The sequence below is a fragment of the Ictalurus furcatus genome, chromosome 11, assembly GCF_023375685.1.
Source record: "Ictalurus furcatus strain D&B chromosome 11, Billie_1.0, whole genome shotgun sequence".
Taxonomy (NCBI): domain Eukaryota; kingdom Metazoa; phylum Chordata; class Actinopteri; order Siluriformes; family Ictaluridae; genus Ictalurus; species Ictalurus furcatus.
In genome coordinates, this window is record NC_071265.1 from 17,445,441 (window position 1) to 17,468,467 (window position 23,027).

The 23,027-nt window shown below is 37.7% G+C and overlaps 1 protein-coding gene across 1 annotated transcript; it reads left to right on the plus strand.

Annotated features, from left to right (window-relative positions):
• Positions 1–1,342: 1,342 nt before the first annotated feature.
• On the plus strand, positions 1,343–22,998 carry pkp1b (plakophilin 1b). The gene is made up of 13 exons (XM_053636111.1): positions 1,343–1,617; positions 4,510–4,616; positions 8,642–9,027; positions 9,143–9,284; positions 9,750–9,957; positions 12,280–12,448; positions 14,464–14,581; positions 14,938–15,114; positions 15,636–15,806; positions 17,468–17,621; positions 18,501–18,681; positions 18,799–18,883; positions 22,205–22,998. The coding sequence occupies exons 1-13, from the start codon at positions 1,434–1,436 to the stop codon at positions 22,277–22,279; spliced, it is 2,157 nt and encodes a 718-aa protein (XP_053492086.1). The 5' UTR covers positions 1,343–1,433; the 3' UTR covers positions 22,280–22,998.
• The last annotated feature ends 29 nt before the right edge of the window (positions 22,999–23,027 follow it).

Below are 23,027 nucleotides of genomic sequence, written 5' to 3' on the forward strand. Positions count from 1 at the left end.
CTGAATCCGCCCCTGTCTCAAATCTCTCCTATGAATGAGTTTATGAAAGTGTCTCTGCATGGTGGAACCTGGCATCCCATACACTCAGTCTTCCTGGGACAGGCCCAGGATTCACTGACACACTGACCAGTATAAAGCACTTTCAGTAAGCGAGAGAATAACTAATTGCACCGAAACACTTACGCCACAAGAGTGCAGTCCTAGTATTCAGATGGTTTCTGGTTCAACCAGATTTGAAACTTGATTTTAAGCCTGATCAAAACATCAATTAAGCACGTTTACAGGAGACATGTATAATGCTAAGGTTGGCAGGTGTGCCAATTACCCAAGGTAATTGTGAAACTCATGGCCCCATACCGAATAGTCTGATGAGTAGGAAAATGATGTAAATCATGTGTTATGGACATCACAATCTCAACCTAAACAAACACATATGAGAGATTTATGACAGGTGTGTTAGACAGTACTTTCCATCCCTATCATCGAAAGTGTTATACCAGAAGGAACATCTTTTGGAAGCATGATGTTCATCCCTCCAGTACAGTTCCAGAGACTTGTAGAAGGTGCATTTAAGCTGTTCTGGTGGCTTGGAGAGTCCCAAACGAGTTTCTTTCCCATTCATACAAGTCACACACTAGTATGAACATAAACCTTAATAAGGCGTAATGGTGTCTACATTAGTCTGAATATCTTCTTTCCCACGCTTATTCACGTAGTCTCTTCTCACATTTCCTTATTCTGCTGAATGTGTCACGGACATGTTGTAACATGGAGGCTGCTTCACTGAGGCACCATTAGCTCAGAGGGCCGCGCCCTACAGTAGAGTAAATCAACACAGTCCGCCGACTTGCCCTAGTGTGCGGTTTTGGACAAGGCCCTGGCCCTACCCATGGGTGTGGCGGAATCTTCTGGATGTTTACCGCTGGGATTTCCTGCTCTTTATTATCAACCAAGCCCAAACCTGTCTTGTGAGAAACGTACTGTCTTGACATTAAGGCAAAATAAGACCCTTTTTTTTTTGGTGTGAAATATTCTAAATGTGAGCAGTTTTATAAAATTAGTCATTTTTAACACCTAACCTACTACATGTCCTTCGTCAGGAAAACAACAAAACAACAACAACCCGTTTAATTACACCTAACACCTGTTAAGCGAATAAATATCTTTCCTTTTTTTCCTCCCTGATGATCACCGAGCCCCAGACTGGGTCGTTTTATTTAGTGTAATCTTTGGTTGCTAAAAGAAGTCCGTTAAATCGGTTAAGTTTGAAAATTGTGGCGTTGCTGACTGGGCTGTGTCGGGGAGGAGGAGGGTGGGGGGTGAATCCATGCAGGGAGGGAACAGGTAAGCTTTAGGATACTTTAGTCAGGTGGATCATCAGGGACGTGCAAGCACACGCGCATTTGACTGTCGTTTGCTACGAGTATCCAAAAATGACACTGGAACCCTTGAGGTCGGCTTTATCTTATGGGGACATCGGAGAGACGTCGCTGGCGCTTCCGTCAGACGGAGCTTCCCGCTCGGGCCAGAGGCGCGTCATGGAGCAGGTTAGCACCATGAGGAAGAGCAAGAGCAAGTACACCAACAGAGGATCAGCAGGAACACTGTCCCCCACCAGTAAGCGCCTTCACTCATCATCCCAGACACCACGACTTAGAACTCTTTATATCTCTTTATATAGCCCAATACAACTCCTTATATACTAGACCTCTTTATACACTACAACTCCTTATATACTAGACCTCTTTATACACTACAACTCCTTATATACTAGAACTCTTTATATACTAGAACACTTTATACACTAGAACTCTTTATACACTAGAACTCTTTATATACTAGAACTCTATATATACTACAACTCTTTATATACTAGAACTCTATATATACTACAACTCTTTATACACTTGAACTCTTTATATTCTAGAACTCTTTATACACTAGAACTCTATATACTACAACTCTTTATACACTAGAATTTTTTATACACTAGAACTCTTTATATACGACAACTCTTTATACACTAGAACTCTTTATACACTAGAACTCTTAATATACAAGAACTCTTTATATACTACAACTCTTTATATACTAGAACTCGTTATATACTCAGGTGGTTTGCAATGTGTGTTTGCCACAAGAGGTACACTGATAAACACGCAGTGCTTATTACAGTGTAACAACAACAACATTACTTAGCTCTATTCATAAACACTTTGTTTTCCTGTACGTATGTGGGGTTTTTTTAAAAACAAACAAACAAACAAAAAAACAACAAAAATAGCACAGAGTCCAGAACCAACACAGCTGAGTTGAGTGCGCAGCTCAGCGACACCGAGTTGTCATAAACTGTTTCTCTGATGATGCCTTGTGCGCTTTGTGTTCCTCACGGGAAATGGTGAGCACTTACTAAGGTGCTCCTCTCAGCGACAATGCATTACTGTAAGCTACATATGAACTAAAATAATTAGAATGTTTATATAAAGTGATTTAAACAAAATTAAGACCCGGTTCCATTTGTAGCCGCAGTCTGTCTGATGTGTAAACACAAATTTGACTATAGTAGAGGTTTATAACTCTATAACCCCGGTGTATAAGTTTTTATCCTCGGTGTACAACTCTATAACCCCGGTGTACAACGCTATAACCCCGGTGTATAAGTCTATAACCCCGGTGTATAAGTCTATAACCCCGGTGTATAATTCTATAACCTCGGTGTATAACTCTATAACCCCAGTGTATAAGTCTATAACCCCACTGTATAATTCTGTAACCCCGGTGTACAACTCTATAACCCCGGTGTATAACTCTGTAACCCCGGTGTATAACTCTATAACCCCAGTGTATAATTCTGTATCCCCAGCATATAACTCTATAACCCCAGTGTATAACTCTATAACCTGGGCCGGATTATCCAATGGACATTATGGGCATTATGGGCAGGGGCCCATGCACACTTGGGGCCCAAGCAAGGGGAAGAAAAAATTATTTTCTTTTCATTTCTAACAACAATTTGCACTTATTGCAAAGAACCACTACTATAATATAGTGTAAATAGAATATATCGCTGTTTATTTTCACTTAGTGTAAATAGCATATCGTTAAGAAAATGCTGCTAATTTCACTTAGTGCAAATAGCTGCTGCCTTCAGATAATGACACCATGTATAACCATTGAAAAGCACGGTGGGGGGATGGGCTACAAGACATTGTGCCCAGGGGGATATAGACATACCTGGAAATCTTAATCCAGGTATGTCTATAACCCTGGCGTATAACTCTTTAACCCCAATATGTAACTTTATAACCCCTGTATATAACTCTATAACCCCAGTGTATAACTCTGTAACCCCAGTATATAACTCTATAACCCCAGTGTATAACTCTAACCCCAGTATATAACTCTATAACCCCAGTGTATAACTCTGTAACCCCAGTATATAACTCTATAACCCCAGTGTATAACTCTATGACCCTGGCGTATAACTCTTTAACCTCACTATATAATTCTATAACCACAGTGTATAACTCTATAAACCTGGTGTATAACCCTATAACCCCGTTGTATGACTCTATAACCCCAGTATATAACGCTATAACTCCAATATATAACTATATAACCCCAGTGTATAACATGCAGGATTAATATGGTCTTCAGTCTTTAGGCTGAAACAAAGAAAATGTGAGACTACAGAGAAAATTAACTGTATATTTGTAGATAATATGTACATCTGCAGCTTTATTGGTATATGTGTATGTATTTGTTATTATACTTCTATTTCTGCAAATACCATACTAATATACTTCTGCTAATATTTCTACTAGGTTTCTATAATGGACCTAGATATTTAGACACATATATATATATATATGTATATATATATATATATATATATATATATATATATATATATATATATATATACATATATATATATATAACATTGCTGTGTGTGCACATAAATTGCAGCAGAGTTTCCAAAGAAAATGTCCTCCATTCTCTGTGGATAATATTATATAATTATATTTATAGATTGAATACCCTTTTACTTGTCCAAACATTTAGGTCCATTACAGGAAACTTTTTTATTTTATTTGATCAGTTACAAAAAAAAATAATACTACGGTTGTGTCACATGAGTTTGTCTTTGTTGACTGCAACCTACTGCAGCACTACCGCATATCACATAGGCGAAAACACTAATTACATTATATCAGGCATTTGTTAAAGCAAGCCAACAATTAACAATGCGCTAACGTGTTTTATTATTCAACCTAAGTATCTAACTATCTGCATGAAGTGTGCCGTGCCACACCTCTTAAAATATAATATTCCGCCTCCATCTTATGGAGCATTCTCCTGTGTGAGATCAAGTGCCGTTGTTGAGTTCATTATTGTGTATGTGTATGAGAACTTTATAGTGCGTAATATAATTCCAGAAATGGTTTAACCTATTAAGAAATATCTATAAACAACTTCACTAACTTCTGCAATCTTCTCTCTAATTAGGCCCCAAGAGTGACAGTGTGTTTTATGAATACAAGTTCCCCTCCTCTAATCTGAATGGATCGGACTTTGTGTATGAAGGCACCTTGGCAAATGGACACACAAGAACGGTAAGCTTCATTTTTGTACTTAATAAATACCCTTCATGCTACTTTTGTTTTATTACAGGATAATTAACACGTGTCCTAACTAAAGGTTAGGTATATGTAAGGGTTGAGCTTGTATTTCAGTGTGCAAGTCTGAGCATATACAGAACTTTTTTTGGTTATAATTACTCTTTCCACACATACATCGATTGAACTATATTACTGCCATGTATACATAAACTCTCATTTCATGTCCATTAGCTCTGGCTTAACAGTTTATTTAAAAGGTTAATAGCGTAAACCTTTATTGTGCTATGGTATGCAGTGCTAGTGCTGTGCAGTAAAATTCTACTAAATTAAACGTATTTTCAATGAGTTGAATGGTTTTAGAGAAAGTAACATTGCAAAATGCTGAGAGCTAAAAGATTAAAAATTAATTAAACATATAATTAATAAAAAAATATAATTAAATACCATAACATAAGAAGGCGTTTATATATCAGATATATTTGTATCAAATTTAAGCATAAAATACAGTTCATAAGCTTGAGTCTTTATAACGAGAAGGAAAGGGTTAAAAAGAAGTACATTCCGTCGGAGTGGGATGATCAGTGAAAGGTGAGTCATGATCATGAGATGCAAACCTCAGCCTTTAAAACTTGAATCAGATTTATTTATTTTGAATATATATATATATATATATTTTTTTTTAACCAAATTATTTTTATGCATATTTAGAGATACAAACAACATTCGTTGTATCATGTCAACATGTTACTGTATAATTATGCTGCGTTCAGGGTTTCCTTGGGTCGTTAACGTCTTAAAATGTCTTAAATTCCTTAATGTAAAAATAAGATCTTAATTAGCACGTTTCAAAGGTCTTAAAAATGCAACTGTATCGACACCGTAAAGCAGATTTTATTTTGGCTCGTTGCTTTTTGAAATGGTAAACCAGTGTGACTGTGTTGCATTCAGACTGTGTGTGCGGCGCCTCTGTGTTTCGGAGCGGCTCGGTTCACAGTAAATTCCGCGCCACACCAATTTCATCTCTGTCTGCGCTGTGAGTTTGAGTCGCTTATAACATGCATTTAGACACGACACGCTCAAGATTCACTTTGGTTTTACGTTAGCGTAATCTCAACATTTTTGTGGGCAGAGGTTTACAGCATTTCACCCGACTGTAATGAGAAGTTAATAAAAAAAAATTAAAAAAACCTCTTGCCAACTAAAAGGAGGTCTTCCTGCTGTTTTCTGCCTAAATAAAAGCCACAAGGTCTAACGCATGAAAGTGAATTAAGTCAGAAATATATTACTATTGTTATATTACTATTTGTACCCCAAATAAAATTGTATTATTATTATTATTATTATTATTATTATTATTATTATTATTCATTGCAATAGTAATATTACAAATATGAAAGGGCTTTTTTTATAAAAAAAAAAAAAAAGTAAACTTGTGAACACTGAAATAAATAATAAAATAAAACTTGTGAACACTGCTGCGAGGGGGTTTCTAATACAGCTGCTGAGGGAGCGATGGTAAATTTGATATCTTTTTCTCTTCTGACTGCCGTAATCCATCTCTCTGTAGTTTTTTTCCCTCTCTTGGAAAGTCATGGGAAGGAAATACTTGATTTTTTTTTTCTTTCACCATTCAATGGTAATGCAGAACGCTCTGCCATATACCTCTATAGAAGTTTACCCTGCTATAGTTTACTTAAACCAAGAAATGGATGTATGTTCATGAACACAATCAATTATAGCTGATGTATCCTGCAGCATGATTGAAGTGATGTGCCGGTCTTAAAATATTTTGGAAATGTCTTTAATATGGTATTAAAAAAGTATTAAATTTGAAGTTCTGACACCTGCAGATACCCTGCTGTGTTCTACATCTCTTTGGGCGTATGTCACGAAAATGCTTAACAGTCTGTCAGACGTAAACTCCTGATAATGATGGATTGTGTCTGTTTTTGTGTGAACGTAGTTGGTGCTTATGTAATGTCACCCTCAGTGTGAAAAAAAAAGATGAGACTGTAGTGAAGTATACAGAAATCACTCATTAGTCTGTGGTGGCATGTCTGGCAGATCTTGCCCTGTATGTGAACTCCCATTAATCTTATTCAGGAAACATTTGTGGATAAAAGCTAAACTGGTAGAATTGATCAACTTGTAGATACTTGTAGAGAGATAGAATGAGACACATGACTAGGGCTGGGCGATAATTTGATAATGATAATTATCACGATATAATTCTCTTCGATATAATTTGAACAAAAGTTCGATATATGTTTATGCATCGCGCGTGATATGTGCATGCGCACAAAATACTGCACGAGTGCGCGTGCATGTTGCAGACTAGGCAGCTAACATGGTGTTGTTTACCGACACTGTGGTGGCTGACAGGACTGCAGTTAGAGTGGAGAAATGAGCGACATCGAAGCAAATGTAATGCTGCCAACGACCAGCTTGAATGTGATGACAACGTCAACAGAAAAGCTCATTCAACTTTTTTTAATTTGGAGTTATTTTGACATAAAACAGAGCAGCGTGCACTGCAAACTGTGCTGCAGATCGGTGCCAGCAAAGACAGGCAACACCACAAACCTATTTCATTTAAAACAACATCACCCATTAGAACACGCAGAACGTAAAAAATTACAGTCACAAACCAGTGTTGTTAGTGGAATTGGACCATCTACAAGCACCAGGCCAGTATTCAGTGCGGCTACACAGCAGCAAACCATCATAGCATCATTTTCGAGCACTTTCGAGTACCTTACGACAAAAAAAAAACAACTAAAAGACATGAAGACATCACAAACGCAGTTGCATATTGCACTGCAAATGGCATGCTTCCCATTAACACTATCGAAAATGAGGTATTCAAAAAGCTTATCAGAGTCTTTGACCCCAGATACGAGCTACCTGGTCGGAAACATTTTGCACTGACTGCACTTCCAACGGCTGTATGTAGGGAGACGGTAGAGCGGCAGCTGCAAACGGCGCCATTCTTTGTCCCACTACTTCTGATATGTGGTCTAGTGTAATCTGAGCCTTATATGAGCCTCACTATTCACTTTATAGACAAACACTGGAATCAAATTTTAAATGGCTTTGCTTGTTTAAAACTTGAACAGAAAATACTGACCACACTTGAGATTTTTCTGTTGTCCGTTTATTTTATTTGCATTGTCAGCTATATCGCCCAGCCCTACACATGAAACCCCTCACATGTCTCTCTTTTTTAAACAAAATCCAGTTATGCTATGATTTTTGGGGTAATTTCTAAGCGCACAGCAGGCATTGAGCTCCTGATATGTTGTATTGTGCAGACTGTTGTGGGAAGTGATATGTGCAAAAGAACAATCATCCTTTGAGAACCTGCACTACAACAACCTTGTTGTTGTTGTTGTTTTCTTCTTCTTCTTTTTATTATTATTATTGTTATTATTATTATTATCGGGGCGCACGGGGGCTTAGTGGTTAGCACGTTCGCCTCACACCTCCAGGGTTGGGGGTTCGATTCCCGCCGTGCCCTGTGTGTGTGGAGTTTGCATGTTCTCCCCGTGCTGCGGGGGTTTCCTCCGGGTACTCCGGTTTCCTCCCCCAGTCCAAAGACATGCATGGTAGGCTGATTGGCATGTCCAAAGTGTCCATAGTGTATGAATGGGTGTGTGAATGTGTATGTGATTGTGCCCTGCAATGGATTGGCACCCTGTCCAGGGTGTACTCCGTCTTGTGCCCGATGCTCCCTAGGATTGGCTTCAGGTTCCCCGAGACCCAATAGGATAAGCGGTATCGAAAATGGATGGTTGGATGGATGGATGGATGTGGAGAAACATCATTTTCTGCCTATACACTGGACTCTGCACATATATACACATTTCTGTTCCTCTCCAGAGGAAGAACATTTGTATTTTGCTATCTTATTCCCTTTATAGTAGTGCAGTTTTTGGTGAACAGTAATTGTTACATGTCTGTTCCCACACATTTCTCCTGGACAGCCACGTATTCATATTTCTTGTCTGTTCATTTTCCAGAGGAAACAGAAGCAGAGCATAATGCAAAGGAGCGTCAGCACCAGGTCAGGTAACTATCACAGGATCCCAAATAACAACATGTTACCAAGCAGCCTTCCTGCTCTAAGCCAACCCAGTCCCTACGCGGACCTCTATGCCACTCAAATGGGCAGTAAGTATAACACCACCCATTGGAGCCAGAGGTACAAGCAGTCAAAAATCCTGGACAAGAGTCACAGCCATCCTCCACTCACCAGCCCTGTTCAAATGATAGCAGGCAACAGCTTTCACAGCACCAGCAATCAGTTCTCTGGCAGCAATACCCTCAACAGGCGACCTCCTTCTGCCCACTCAAACTCTGAGCCCAAGCTCTCAGTGGCCAGCAGGACCAAGAGTGAGATGAACGGGTGAGTCGAAAGACCTGGTGTCCATGATTAGGTTGCTCCCATTTTAGTGATCTCTGGCATATTGTACTGAATGGTCAAATACATAACTGAATATTTCTCTGGTATTGATTATCAGAATGAATGGAGAGGCAAACATGTCTGATATCACATTATCAGAGGCGATATCCTGGATCAGCCAGAGTGACGAAAGGTATAAGCTGCATGGAGCTTCCGTTATTCAGCACAGCACATACACAGATGACAATGCCAAAGAAGAGGTGAGCGAAGAACATTTCAATCAAGCTCATATTTGTGTTTGACAGATGTTATTTACAGAAATGATGAACTGTAATATCAAACACACAGCGAAAGCTTTACTGAAACAGCTTTACTGTGGTCAGATGTTGTTTACAATTCAAATCTTTGTGTAAAGTTTATTACTGATGCCGAGTATAGAATGAACATGTTTTTGTGAGCACAGTGGTAAGGCATGTTTATAAAAATGAGATATGTACGTATTATACTCTCTAAACCAGTGAATCAAAGCACAAAAGTAAATGAGAAGTAGTACCGAGCGACAGCTGATCAATTCTGGTGTAAATGGGCTTAATCTGCAAACCGTGCACTGCCGTGACCTCTCTTGAACACCACCACAGTGCTGCTCTCTACATCAAAATACTGCCAGGAGTTCAGTCTCGTATTTTTATTTTCACCATCTAAATTGCATATTCCCTCTGTCTTAGGTACGGAAGCTAAAAGGCATTGCTCCATTGGTGTCCTTGCTTAGCAGCTCAAACCCTCAGATCCAGCTGACGTCGGCCTCCGCCCTGCGTAATCTTGTCTTCAAGAATTCAGCCAACAAGGAGGAGGTGCGGCGCACAAGAGGGTTGACCGCAGCTTTGCAGCTACTCCGAGACACTAACTCGGCTGAAACTCAGAAACATGTCACCGGTAAGCAACTGCACGCCTGTTTACCTTGCAGTTTTGGGGATCTGAGAGACGTTTAATCCAAAACTAGGATGCTGCACATGCTGGCTTGGTCTAACATACTATTAAATAAAGGAGTATAACCCAATAGTCGTCAGAGGGGGATTAAGATGGAGCCTTCCTCCTGCACCAGTGAATACAAATACTATCCTGATCAGCCTACGGTGCTTATTAGGTAGGAAGTAGGTAGCAATCTTAAAACAGCCGTCAATGACTCAACTTTGTTTAATGCAGTCAGGTCTTTCATAAACAACAATCCAGACTTGTGGTGGGTCTTACTGGTGAATAATATTTTATTCACCATTAATGTTATGTATAATATATTAGTATAGTAAAATAATATTTAATACCCAAAGCTGAATTTTATCTTAATATAGTCAGGTCCATAAGTATTTGGACAGCGACACAATTTTCGTCATTTTGCCTCTGTACACCACCACAATGGATTTGAAATGAAGCAATCAAGATGTGATTGAAGTGTAGACTTTCAGCTTTAATTCAAAGGGTTTAACAAAAATATTGCACCAACCATTTAGGAATTACAGACATTTTTTTTTTTTTTACAGTCCCTCCATTTTCACAGGCTCAAAGGTAATTGGACAATTGACTGATTTGTGGCCTTCGTTTGTTTTGGCCTTGTTATCTCATGATGGATTAAGGAGTTAAAAGGTCTGGAGTTGATTCCAAGCATTGAATTTGCATTTGGTAGCGGTTCATGGGAACTCTCGATATGTTGCCCAAAGAGGTGTCAATGCAAGTGAAGGAGGCCATCATTAGGCTGAAAAAACAAAACAGACCTATCAGAGAGATAGCAGAAACTTTAAGAGTGGCCAAATCAACAATTTGGTACATTCTTAAAAAGAACGAATGCACTGGCGAGTTCAGCAACACCCAAAGGCAAGAAGACAGAAGACAACTAAAGTGGATGAATGCAGAATTCTTTCCTTGTTGAAAAGAAAAACCACTTTACAATATCTAGCCAAGTCAAGAACACACTATAGGAGGTGGCTTTATCATTGTCAAAGTCTACAATCAAGAGACACCTTCATGAATGTAAATACAGATGGTTTACCTTAACATGCAAACCACTGGTAACACTCAAGAACAGAAAGGTCAGATTAGACTTTGCTAAAAAAAAAAAAAAAAACTGATTTCAAGTCTGAAAAAAAAGACCAGTTCTGGTACAAGATAAGCTTGTACCAGAATGATGGGAAGAGAAGAGTATGAAGAAGGAAAGGAAGGACTCATCCAAAACAAACCATATCTTCTATCAAATTTGGTGAACACGTGTTATGGCATGGGCATGTATGGCTCACAGTGGAACTGGGTCACCATTGTTTACTGATGATGTGACAGCTGATAGAAGTACAAGGATGAATTCTGACGTATATACATCTATACTTTCTGCTCAGATTCAGTCAAATGCTACAAAACTGATTTTTTTTGGCACTTCACAGTATAGGTGGATAATGACACAAAACATCCTGTGAAAGAAACCCAAGGGCTTCTTAAGGCAAAGAAATTAAATGTTCTTAAATACCCGATGACCTCAACCCAGTTGAGCATGCTTTTCACTTAGTGAAGACAAAACTGCAGGAAGAAAGACCCACAAACAAGCAGCAACTGAAGGCGGCTGCAGTAAAGGCCTGGCAAAGCATCTCAGCAGAGGAAACTCAGCATTTGGTGATGTTCCAGACTTCAGCCAGTCATTTGCATCCAAGTATTAAAAGTAGTTCTAATATTTATGATTGGTAGCTTGTCCAATTACTTATGAACCTGTGAAAATGGTGGGACTCTGCAAAACAAATGGCTGTAATTCCTGAACGGTTAATGCAATATTTTTTGTTAAACCCCTTGAGTTACATCACATCTTGATTACTTCATTTCAAATCCATTTCAAATTGTGGTGGCGTACAGAGGCAAAATGATGAAAATTGTGTCGCTGTCCAAATACTTATGGACCTGACTGTATCTGATCAGGTCCTTGACGCTATAAATAACTAAATAAATGTAACGCTAATCTGTTTTGAGCATAATAACCCCCTGTCTAAAGAGAATGTCTCTTTGGAAGATGAGATGTTTTCTTCCTCAGTGTAGTGTCTGAACTACAAGTCTAAAATAGTAAATGATCGGCTTCTTCCTTCAACACATGCACCGCAGATCCAAACCCTGTCCTGGTTTATTTTTCCACAAATATAACTTTACTTGATAGTAGATCAAATCCACACATTATTTTCCTCTTGCGTTTGAATTATTCAACCTTGCTGTGTCTCTGTGTTGAACCAGGACTTCTGTGGAACCTGTCCTCAGAGGAAAACATTCAACCCGATCTGCTACGTCAGGCTCTACCTGTCCTCACAGAGACGGTGCTGCAGCCAAACGCAGACACCTCAGCCTTGGCGTCTGATGTTGAACCACGTACTGAGAGCTTCTGCAATGCCACAGCATGTCTACGGTGAGTAGAACTCACTGCTCTTAATGTTATTGAACGTGGAAGTGTGAACAAATGGTTTTGAGAAGATCATAGTGGATGATTTATATTTACTATCATATTTGTTTTTATTAACTGGATTCATTTCCTGAGTAATATTTTATCGTCACACTGTTGTCAGGTTATAGATGTCACAACATTCAGACTTAGTTACACTTTGTTTTTATATAGTGTTCAGGTTTTTTTTTTTTTTTTTTTTTTTAAAGTTTGTCATGGTGCCATGCAAAACAAAGATAGAATAGAAGACATAGATATGAAAATTTGAAAATGTACTCAAAAAAAACAGATGTCATAACAATTAGTACAAGTAATAGAGTAAATATTTTATTTAACATCCAATGTTTAAAAAAAGTCTGTATTTGCCAAAATGCATCAGATTTTTGAGGCTGTCGTATGTTAATGTCTCATGAGGGAGAAGAGTGTGGCAATTTGGGAAAGCTGTAAGTTTAGTCTATGGAGGCAATAAGAGTCATTTGTTTTTGAAATAAAGAATAAACATGTGCTAGGATGTGGTCAAAATATCTTCCAGTTGGCAGCAAGTAAATGTAGTTTAGTGCACAGTTAAAACTGTATATTAAAATTTCTTCAGTTAGAGAATGTATATATTTTTTCCTCGTGCCTCCTTATGTGATTGGCATTTAAAACGTATATTGGATCTGTCTTCTGAAAATTTCTTAGTTTATGTTGAGTTTTTTGTGATTAGAAAACGTTTTAAAGACTGTAATTTCACTGGCAATCTGACACATTACACCCCCCCTGCTCAATGCATGTTATGGGCACGGTAGTTAGTTTCTTAGGGGAAATGGGGGAAATTTTCCCAGTGGGAAAATAATCCAGAGAAGCAGAGATAAATGTTTCATTTGCTCTATTGAAAAAAAACAAGTACTGCTTTGATTATAGGTATGAATGTGCAACTGCATTTCATTTGTATCATTGGATTCTCTGTGACACTTGTCCTGCTCTTGTGAGAACAGAAATGAGTCTGGCACGTCTATCACATTATCATAATTACGAGACTGAGCATGAGTCATTACATGCATTTTGCAAACAGAGGGACATTCCTTATCAAGTTTGACATCCCGGGGCTGTACTGAGGGCGTAGCTGCATTAGTTCACACCAGCCATGTCAACAACAATGTCTTATCTCTAGTCTGACAAAACCAGTGATTAGGTCTGATTGTGTCCAGTGGGATATACAACCCAACAAACATATCATCAAAAAAATATACAATGTCAGAGCAAAAAAAAGTGCCACACTACTGTTATATTAGCTGGATGTTTGGGTGAACCGTGGACAGTTATGGTTAAACCAGTGTTTATCATTCTGGCTGTGATTGTTGCTGCTTGTTTTTCGGCCTCATAAGTGAGATCTAATTTATGACAATAAACGTTCTTTCCCACAGCATTTGAACGTGGGAACGCATGCTCGTTACATCAAAGGAAATTAATCTGCCAACAAAGCAGGCTGAAACAACGAACATACTTTCCGTTCAGTCCGACGTGCACGTATTTTTAAACTCCTTCAAGAGGATCACTTCATGAGTAGATGCAAAATCAGCTACCATACGGCCTGTAGAGGATCGGTCAGTTAAGAAAAAAAAAAAGTGTAATTTAATGTTATTGAAAATGGTAGTAGAGATTTCAGGTTTCAAATTTTCGTAGGAGTGACAGCAGGCAGTGTTTATAATCCGTGAGAACCGTTGTGTTGCTAGGTTGCTGTTTTAATCACGTTAAGCAATATTGAGCTGTTTCCTTATAATAGCAACACATGATGTAAAACTGTTCTTGAGAAGTTGGTGTATATCGGTTTGGTCGATTAAGCCACATTAGGCTAAGCAATTTAGGTTGTTTCATTAAGAACTCTGTGTGAACATGTTTGTTCACTGGGCCTAGCTAAAGAGATTAAGAAAATATAGAAGAAGAAAAAAAGAGAAAATGTTGTTGTGTAATTGCAGCCTGTTTACTCTCCTTACCAACAGAAATCTGAGTTCTGGCAAACTGGCAAACCGTCAAGCCTTGCGCAACTGTGAGGGCCTGATTGACTCACTAGTCACACACATGCAGTCTTGTGTGGACAATGGCCATCAGGATGATAAGGTATTATTCTCTGCTAACCGGGACCTAGTCTCCATTCTCAATAATGCTAAATGGGTTTTTTACTGATATACGGCTAAGAGGATAAGGCAAAGCAAGATAAGAGGATGAAATTTAACCGACAGAAAATTAGGTTTTCAGCAAGAAGGAGAGCTTTTAGATGATCTGTTTAATCATTACACTGATGACAACATTTTACTGGTAGATTAGTTACAGCTTTCCATAAAAATTCATCAGGACCCTCAGTATTTGTAGTCATTGTAATAATACACATAGCCTGAAGTGTCACTAACATACATAAAGTGGTAAACGTTTTTCGTGCCCTAACAGGTGTTAATTGTTCTGCTATTTGCCCGTAGTCTGTGGAGAACTGCGTGTGTGCTCTGCACAATCTCACCTATCAGCTGGAAAGCGAGATGCCTGCTGTGTTTAGCAAGATACACACGCTGGCTACGGCTTCTGAAAGCCGCACTAACGTGGCTGACACCGGCCCTATCGGCTGCTTTAGCAACCAGAGCCGCAAGATCCAGCAAGAGGTCAGTTTACTGTCAGCAACGTTTACCGTTCACTCAAGCATTTTGGAAAAAGAGTGCCACTTTTCATTTCTGAAAAAATCTGATTTACAATTCTGGAATAATTACACTACTTGTTGTTGTTGTTGTTTTATTGTTTTAACCCTTATGTTTGTTTCACGTCAAAATAATGTATTTGACATTTTTATTAAAATTAAAACAATATTAAAAACAATTTTTGCAGCATGAATATCCATGTGTTTAGCTTAATTTGACTATAATTTTAAAATCATATTTATATTTGTATAGGTTTTTTTTTTTAGTTCCTTTTGCATGACCTCTTATTTCCGTTCCTATTTGTACTTGGCTGTCATCAAGAGGATCCTCAAGCATATGAAGGGGCAATTTGTGTTTGTTTATGAACATTATGAAATATCATTTATATTGCTTATAATAACAGCCAAGAGTACAATATAAGTAAAGTGGATATTATGAATCAGTACCATGTCTTATAAGTAGTCTGTTGTGCTTTTGCTGTCTTGAAGAGCAACTCCGAATACCCATTGATGGATGATTTCAATCCCAAAGGCAAGAGCCAGCTCATTCACTCAAAGACACTGCAGTTGTATCTGTATCTGCTTGGCTCCAGTCAGAACACAAACACCCAGGAGGCATGCTGTGGAGCACTGCACAACCTTACCGCCAAGAAGGGCATCGTAAGATCTGTTTTGTTAACCCTTCTGCTTGCTTACTGCCTAGCTATTAATGCATTGTTTTGCCTGGTCCCACCCCTCTTCATTTTATAACACTATAGATTACACAATTAGGGACAGCCGAGTGTTGGGGTTGAAAAATTGGTACATTCAGTATTTGGCCAAATGAGAAATATTTTGACCAGTAAGAGCACGTCTCTGATCAACTGGTCATGTGGAGTACAACAGAAAACCTCACTGGTTTTTATGTCTACGTTTGGGATGGCAAAATCCGTTTGAGTAAATTCCGAGCCGTTTTTCTGTTTGTTGCCATGTTGTCTATCACGACATGGACTGAGCACCATTTTGAATGGCCCAGTAATTAACAGGTTATTATTAACAGGATATCACAAATATAAATTTAAGTACAGCCTGTATATCTATTTGTGTGATCAAAATCCTTAAGTGGGACAAAACAAATTATTGTAATCGTTTCATAGCAAATTATTCAGCAAGTTACAGTAAGCTTACTTAAGTTTAAAAGTTACAGAAGTATTTCTCTGTATTCAGAGTCCACTTATGCAGGTGCTTAAATTGATTTTCTGGACTGCCAATTCAGATTATTAAAATTACTGTGGCCTCCAGTACTGTGGCATTAAAATATTGTGGTTACAACAGTCTGTTAGTTAGGACCTGGACCTAATACTACTACTCACTTGTGCAAATATCGCACAAAAAAATGGCTTAAGTTCAATGTCAGAATTGTGTGTCACCGAGACACACCTATGTTTTCGGCTGAACTCCTCCACATGCACGCAACTCATGCGCAATAATCAGTTAAGAGTAGTGCTTAAGTCACATCTGTAATTTAATAAAAAGTGTTAGTTTCCCCTATGTATTTAGACTTTTGGGACACCCTGTATGTGTGTGTGTGTGTGTGTGTGTGTGTATATATATATATATATATATATATATATATATATATATACTCACATACACAGTCATATGAAAAGATAAGTACACCCATGGAAATTGTTGGCTTTTACATATTTAGTACAAACTTTGTTATAGATTTTCATTTTATGACTTAAGTGTTAATATGCTGCTTTTCAGACAAAAAACATCAAGTGCAATAAAGTCTCCAGAAGAACTGTGTCTGGTTCTGCAAGATGCTCAATAAAATTTACAGCTCATTTCCTTATAAAACTGCACTAAGTCTAGCTGAGACTACTTGTTGTTTTTTTTTTTTTTTTAAAAAAGCAAAGGGTCGTAACACCAAATACTCCCTTTGTTTCATTTCTTACTGTTTACTGCTCTGTGTAGTATTTTTTTAAATGGTGAAACATTTAATTTCATTCTTTTTGAAGGCATCTTTACTCTACTGTACATAATGGGTTTATATAAACGCACCGTTTCACAAGGGGAAAAATGAGAAATGACCTTTTTTTCCCATCAAGTTGTCTCTGATCATATAATGCTTCATGTTAGCGAAACAATTTTTTGGCTCAAAGATAACATGGCTGACATTTAATCAAATGCATTTCAAGCTTCAGTAATTCCACTGAAAATCTACAGGAAGCCATTACTGAGTATGTAAGACTTTAAGTAAAGTATTTAGATTATATGAACACATAAGTATTTGTGAGGAACTTGATAATGTGCTTTATCCTGTGCGTATGTTTTAGGTGGCAGATGTGTTGAGTCACACCATCGTTCAGAGGCTGAATGGTCTGCAGAACCTCTCTCCACAGCTACAGTCACCGAATCTTGCCCTGAAGAACAGCATCATTACACTGATTGGGAACCTGTCTCGACCTCCACAGCTGCACAGAACTCTGGGTAAATTGACTGTACATTTACTGCATTTGGCATCCTTATCCAGCGTGATTTACAGGTGTATTTCATTGTCTACGTGGAAAAAAACAAACATATCTTATGCTAGAGCAGATCAGAATGAGTGTAAAGAAAGCAGCAAGACGAGGCACCGTCAAATACTGTCTGTCTACATGCAAGACTTGACGATTACCATGAAATTGGGAGGGACTACAATTTTGTTGCATTAGTGTTTAAGACTAATGCAGACAGCTAGACAGTGAAAGGGAAAAACATGGCAGAGGAGTATCAGTCACGCACAATACACATTTCTTTTGGTGCAATCATGCCTGTGATTTATTTAAGTAATGATCAAACATTCAGAGCTGGTTTAACTTGTGGCATAGCACACTCTTAGCTTCCGATTTTAAGGGTGTGTGTGTGTGTGTGTGTGTGAATGTTGCTGGTAATAAGTTGTGCTGTGCAATAGTAGTTTGGCTTGTGCTGCGTTGCTAGTTGGTGGTGAGATTGCATGGTTGCATTATATTTTTTTTGTCTGTTAATGGATTTTTGTCTGTTTTATACAATTTTAGTCTGCCATGTGTTCTTACACTGTTATATCCTGATACTTGCTGGTTGTGGCTAATGTGTGTTGCTGGTAAATAGCTGTATATGGAGTTTGATAGTATAAGTGTGTGGTGTGTCATGTTGTTGATTGTGAAATATTATTTTAATATGCCAAGGTTTTTAAAAAAAATTTTTTTATTGCTGGCCATGTTGCACTATGCTGCTGATAAAGGCTTGTGTTGTGTAACATTAATCTTTTGTATGTTAAATTGTTAGTCAAACTGTTTGCTTGGTTGCATATGATTGTTGCTGATTGTACTATGTGTAATTGCACGGCAGCGCGTCAGGCTCTTCCTGGTCTCGTCAAGAACTTGACATCTGACCTTACTCCAGAGTCTGATAGCGCCATGGCAGTGGCCTGCCACACAGCAAACAACCTGATGAGGGCAGAACCTGAGATGGGGAAGAAATTGCTAAGCAGTGCCGTAATGAATTCACTCAATAACATGAGTCAAAACATGTGAGTGTCTTATTCTGAACAAAAAAAACCACACACACACACACAAAAAAAAAAATTGTGCTACTGGTAGTGAGTAAATATACAGATATGTGTTCTCATGTGTTCTGTTTTTCACAGAGCCATGCCGAAGACCAGTAAGGCAGCAGGAGCTCTCCTTCATAGCCTCTGGTCTGACAAGAATATTCAGAGTTTCCTCAAGAAGGTGAGGTGTTCAGTCAGTTCTTTAAATCTAATAATGCTTTTGCACCGTTCTTCTACCATAAATTGCTGTTCTACCTTCTTTCTTTTTCCTTCCTTCCTCCCGTCCTTCCTTATTTCCTTTCCATTTCGTTTATTTAAACCAGAGCTACTGCTCAAAAACTCAAAAATAATGTTTTTCCCTACAAGACTAAACAGGCCTAGTCATCAACTATGCATCATGTCTCATGCAAATGGATCCCTGATAGGGAATTAAAGTTGTATCAGTGTACTGTATCACAGCGCCAACAAAATCCATATTATCCACTTTGTGATGTACCTCATGACATATGTCTCATGTATGCGTACTTCAATGATTACATGATTAAAAATCATAGAGTTGCATAGTGTCAGACTCGGTGAGTGGTAAGCTCTGTGGGTGCAGAAAAAGATTCTATGGTAGAATAATGTAGTATCTAATTGCTATCAATATTCCTTGCATTATTTTGCTGTTAACACACGACAGCATCAGACAAGATATGGTGCTATTGGAGTTAAATTAGCCATACCCAGCAAATAAACTGGAATTCTATTGATGAAGCCAAATATATTAATGTCTCAATGATACACTTAAAAAATTACCTTGGATCAAAATAAAATAATATTGTTTGAACTTTTCTCAGCTGAACTTTTTTGTTTGTTTGTTCTGTTTTTATATGTTCTATATGTTAAAGAATTACCTACAACAAGTTTTTTTTTTCTTCAGTGTATTAATCATTTACTAGAAGAGAGAAATTATGTCCAAAAAAAATTTTTTTTAAAGTGTTGTTTAAGAAAGTAAAACGTATAATTGTCAACACGGAGACATTTTTTAGGAGACATTTATGTAACATTTATTAAAGGAGTCTCAGCTATAAGCACTCTGTAACAGTTAGCGGAGGTGTTTATGCTTTCCCGTTTCTCGGTATAATGACAAGCTGCGTTATTTGAGAGCGAGAGAGGAGTTGAGAACAGGAACTTACTTGTCTCTCGGATGTTCCATTAACAATGAGCTAATAAAAAGCTCGATGCCATTCATAAAGAAATTGAACATTGTAATTGTTGGCATATCGCGGTGGTATAAGTGGAGGAACACAATCCAGACCAAATATTTATACGAAAATAATGCACTTCGGGGGTAACATAACTCTGCTTATGCATAATGACGCATCACACACAACCCCCAGCATACATTATTTTTGTGTAACAGCATGGTCTGGAGTGTGTTATTCCTTACATAATCAATAATAGGCTGCAAATAAAGGTGCCGTTTTTTGTTGACTAGCTCTCCAACAACAGTGTAATGAACAGCAGTTGTTTCTCAACATTTCAGTGCTTTCTATGCATGGAAGTTTTTTAAAATTTTATTTAATCCCTGCTAACAATGTTTCAAGGTGTAGAGAATACATGTAAACTATTGGGAATTGTTGTTACATGGTTAGGTAAAACTCTAAATTGCACGTATAATTTTACAAGGCATGAGAAAACCTTTTTAAAGGGTGTCGATATTTATGGAAAGAGACAGATCAAAGGCTCCAGAGAATGCTTTTTTATTGCTCTATGAGGACAAGAGGTAAAATAATATTCTGAGGAACTTTGATAAGGATTGTTTGTGTTATAAGTACGAGACTCTTTCACACATAAGATAAGACACACAAAGAACACTGTGACTTGTATGTTTGTAGTCGTGTGTGCAATTGTCCTGTCAGGCATCCGTGTTCCTGATGGACTATTTGACATCCAATAAGAGAAAAATGTGAATTTCCTCGTCACGAGCATGGATATTTAGCAGTATTGTTTGAATGACAACTAACGTGCAACTAAAAAAATCTATTATTAATACTGAATACTTGTTTCATTTGAATACATGCCTCACTCCTGACCCTGACAGACTATTTCTAAGTGACAGGTGGTATTTGTTGGACATTTAGAACATGCAGCACTTTTAATGAAATATTTCGGAGTGAGTAAACATGCCAGAACTGTCCTATAATTTAATGACAGGATGATTGACACTGGGTCTACATACTGCCAGCATCTAGGTCCAGATTCTAATGTCACCAACGCTCTGATGGATTTCTTTGAAAGGCAGCAACGGGATATAACTTTAACTCAATTTTTTTTTGGAGACCCACACTACAACAAATCCTACCACCTTCTCTATAATTGGCTAGCAGTTCTTTCTCTGTCTTCCGGCCAACTGGACATTTGAGAAGTTGTTCACATCCCCATAGCAATCGTAGCAAAGCAGTGGAACTTGAGAAGCATTGCACTTTCCCACCATACCTGCTTGACAAATATCTTTTGCTGAAACTTTTAAACACTGCCTTGGGTTTAAATATGTTCAAAGATGTAGTATAATGCACGTATGCATGAGAGATCCATGGCAGTGAAGCATTGTACATAAATATACTAAGATGGGCAGGACAAAACTGTAAAATGTCTGGAGGCTGTTCACGTACACAAACTCAGAGTTTTATTTCTCTCTATAGATAAATATGCACATGATTGCTGTCTATACTCTTGACAGTCTGGTAATTAATGCCAGTTGATTTTCTGACAGTCTTGACAGCACGGATCTGTTTACTGTAGTATAGCAGATTTTAGCGTGTAGCTGCAGAGACAGGGTGGAGGTGAGAGTATATTAGGGCTGGGAGTGGAAAGGTGGATAGGTTTGGGTGTGTGACTTCTGCTTTCAGTTTAAAGCTGTTTGCATGTTGCCAAGCTAGTAACAAGGAGAGGCTGGGTGAAAGTGGGTGTGCTCAAGTCCATGTTTCAGTGAAAGGACCTTTGTTTGTGATGAAGAAGCAATAGGTAAAAGGTCAATACCTTGCTTGAAAAATAGGTTCTAACAGGGTTTTGTTTCTAGTTGTGTTATTTAAAAAAACAAACACTTTTGACTCAATTGAAAAGGCTGTTATAACTGCTTTATAATGACTTTTTGGTGCAAAATTGTTTTGTTTTATCTTCTTTTATTACCATGTTGTTATCATTATTTATGGAAAACCAGACAAAAATCCTCAGTGGGGATTTCACTTTTACAGTTGTGTTCACTTGATTTTATAATCATATAAGTTATTATCATATAAGTTTTAATTCAACGTTGGGGATTTTTGCATCGGTTTAAGAATTAGAGATTGTTTGGTTGTTTAAATTCAGATTTAACTTTTCTTGACATACTTTTGTGGTTAAATTAGTTACATGCCTGTTTTGTAGTAAACATTTTTACATAAAACTGTGTCATGTAATAGACTATGTATATTTTGTAATAATGTTTTTTTTGTTTGTTTGTTTGCTTCATTTCCAGCAAGGGATGAATAAGACATTCTTTGTGAATGAGACAACTTCAGCTGCCCTCAGGTCTCTTCAGATCATTGAGTAATTTGATTAACCCACTGTTGACCGCAGTAGTCCAATTCTACAGAACAGCTACAGAAAATGACTTGCTATACATTTACATATCCAATAAAATCATATATTCCTGTCCGCTTTAAGTATAAAGAACTGCAGAGGTAATGAAAAAGCAACTAAGGGGAATGTCATTGAGCTTCACAGTGCTGAGTTTGCACAGAACTGGAAAAAAAAATTGTCTATTTCTTTATCTTTGTAATTTCACATTAATTTTGTGTTGCATGGAAGCACCGTAATGGAAACTTATTACATTTTTATTGCAATTTTTGAGAAAATAGCTTCACATTTTCTATCTATTTGATGTATTGCTATTGTGAGTATGATGTCTAACATGAATAGAAAAGGAATGATGCCTGCCTACACGAGAAGGGATAAACTGCTATTTTTCATGGCTTTTTATTTGGAATATGCTTGTGTTAAAATATAGAAAAACATTGCAAAGATTTGGGTTCTGGTTCCTGCCAAACCATTACAGTTAGCATTAGGGTGAGGTATAAGACACCAAGGTATTATTATGAATATTAATGTTTTTTTTTTTTCCCTGATGCATTGCCTTTTAATAATTTTTCACTTTTTCTTAAGAATTGAATAGGGTTCCTTTGTAGTTGGTCATTTCATTCGAGTCTCATGTTTGAGTTGTTAATATCTTTATTTCCCAGCAGAAACCAAATAAAGCTTTTTGCAATGCTATTTTGTGTTTCGTTTATGCTTGAAAAATC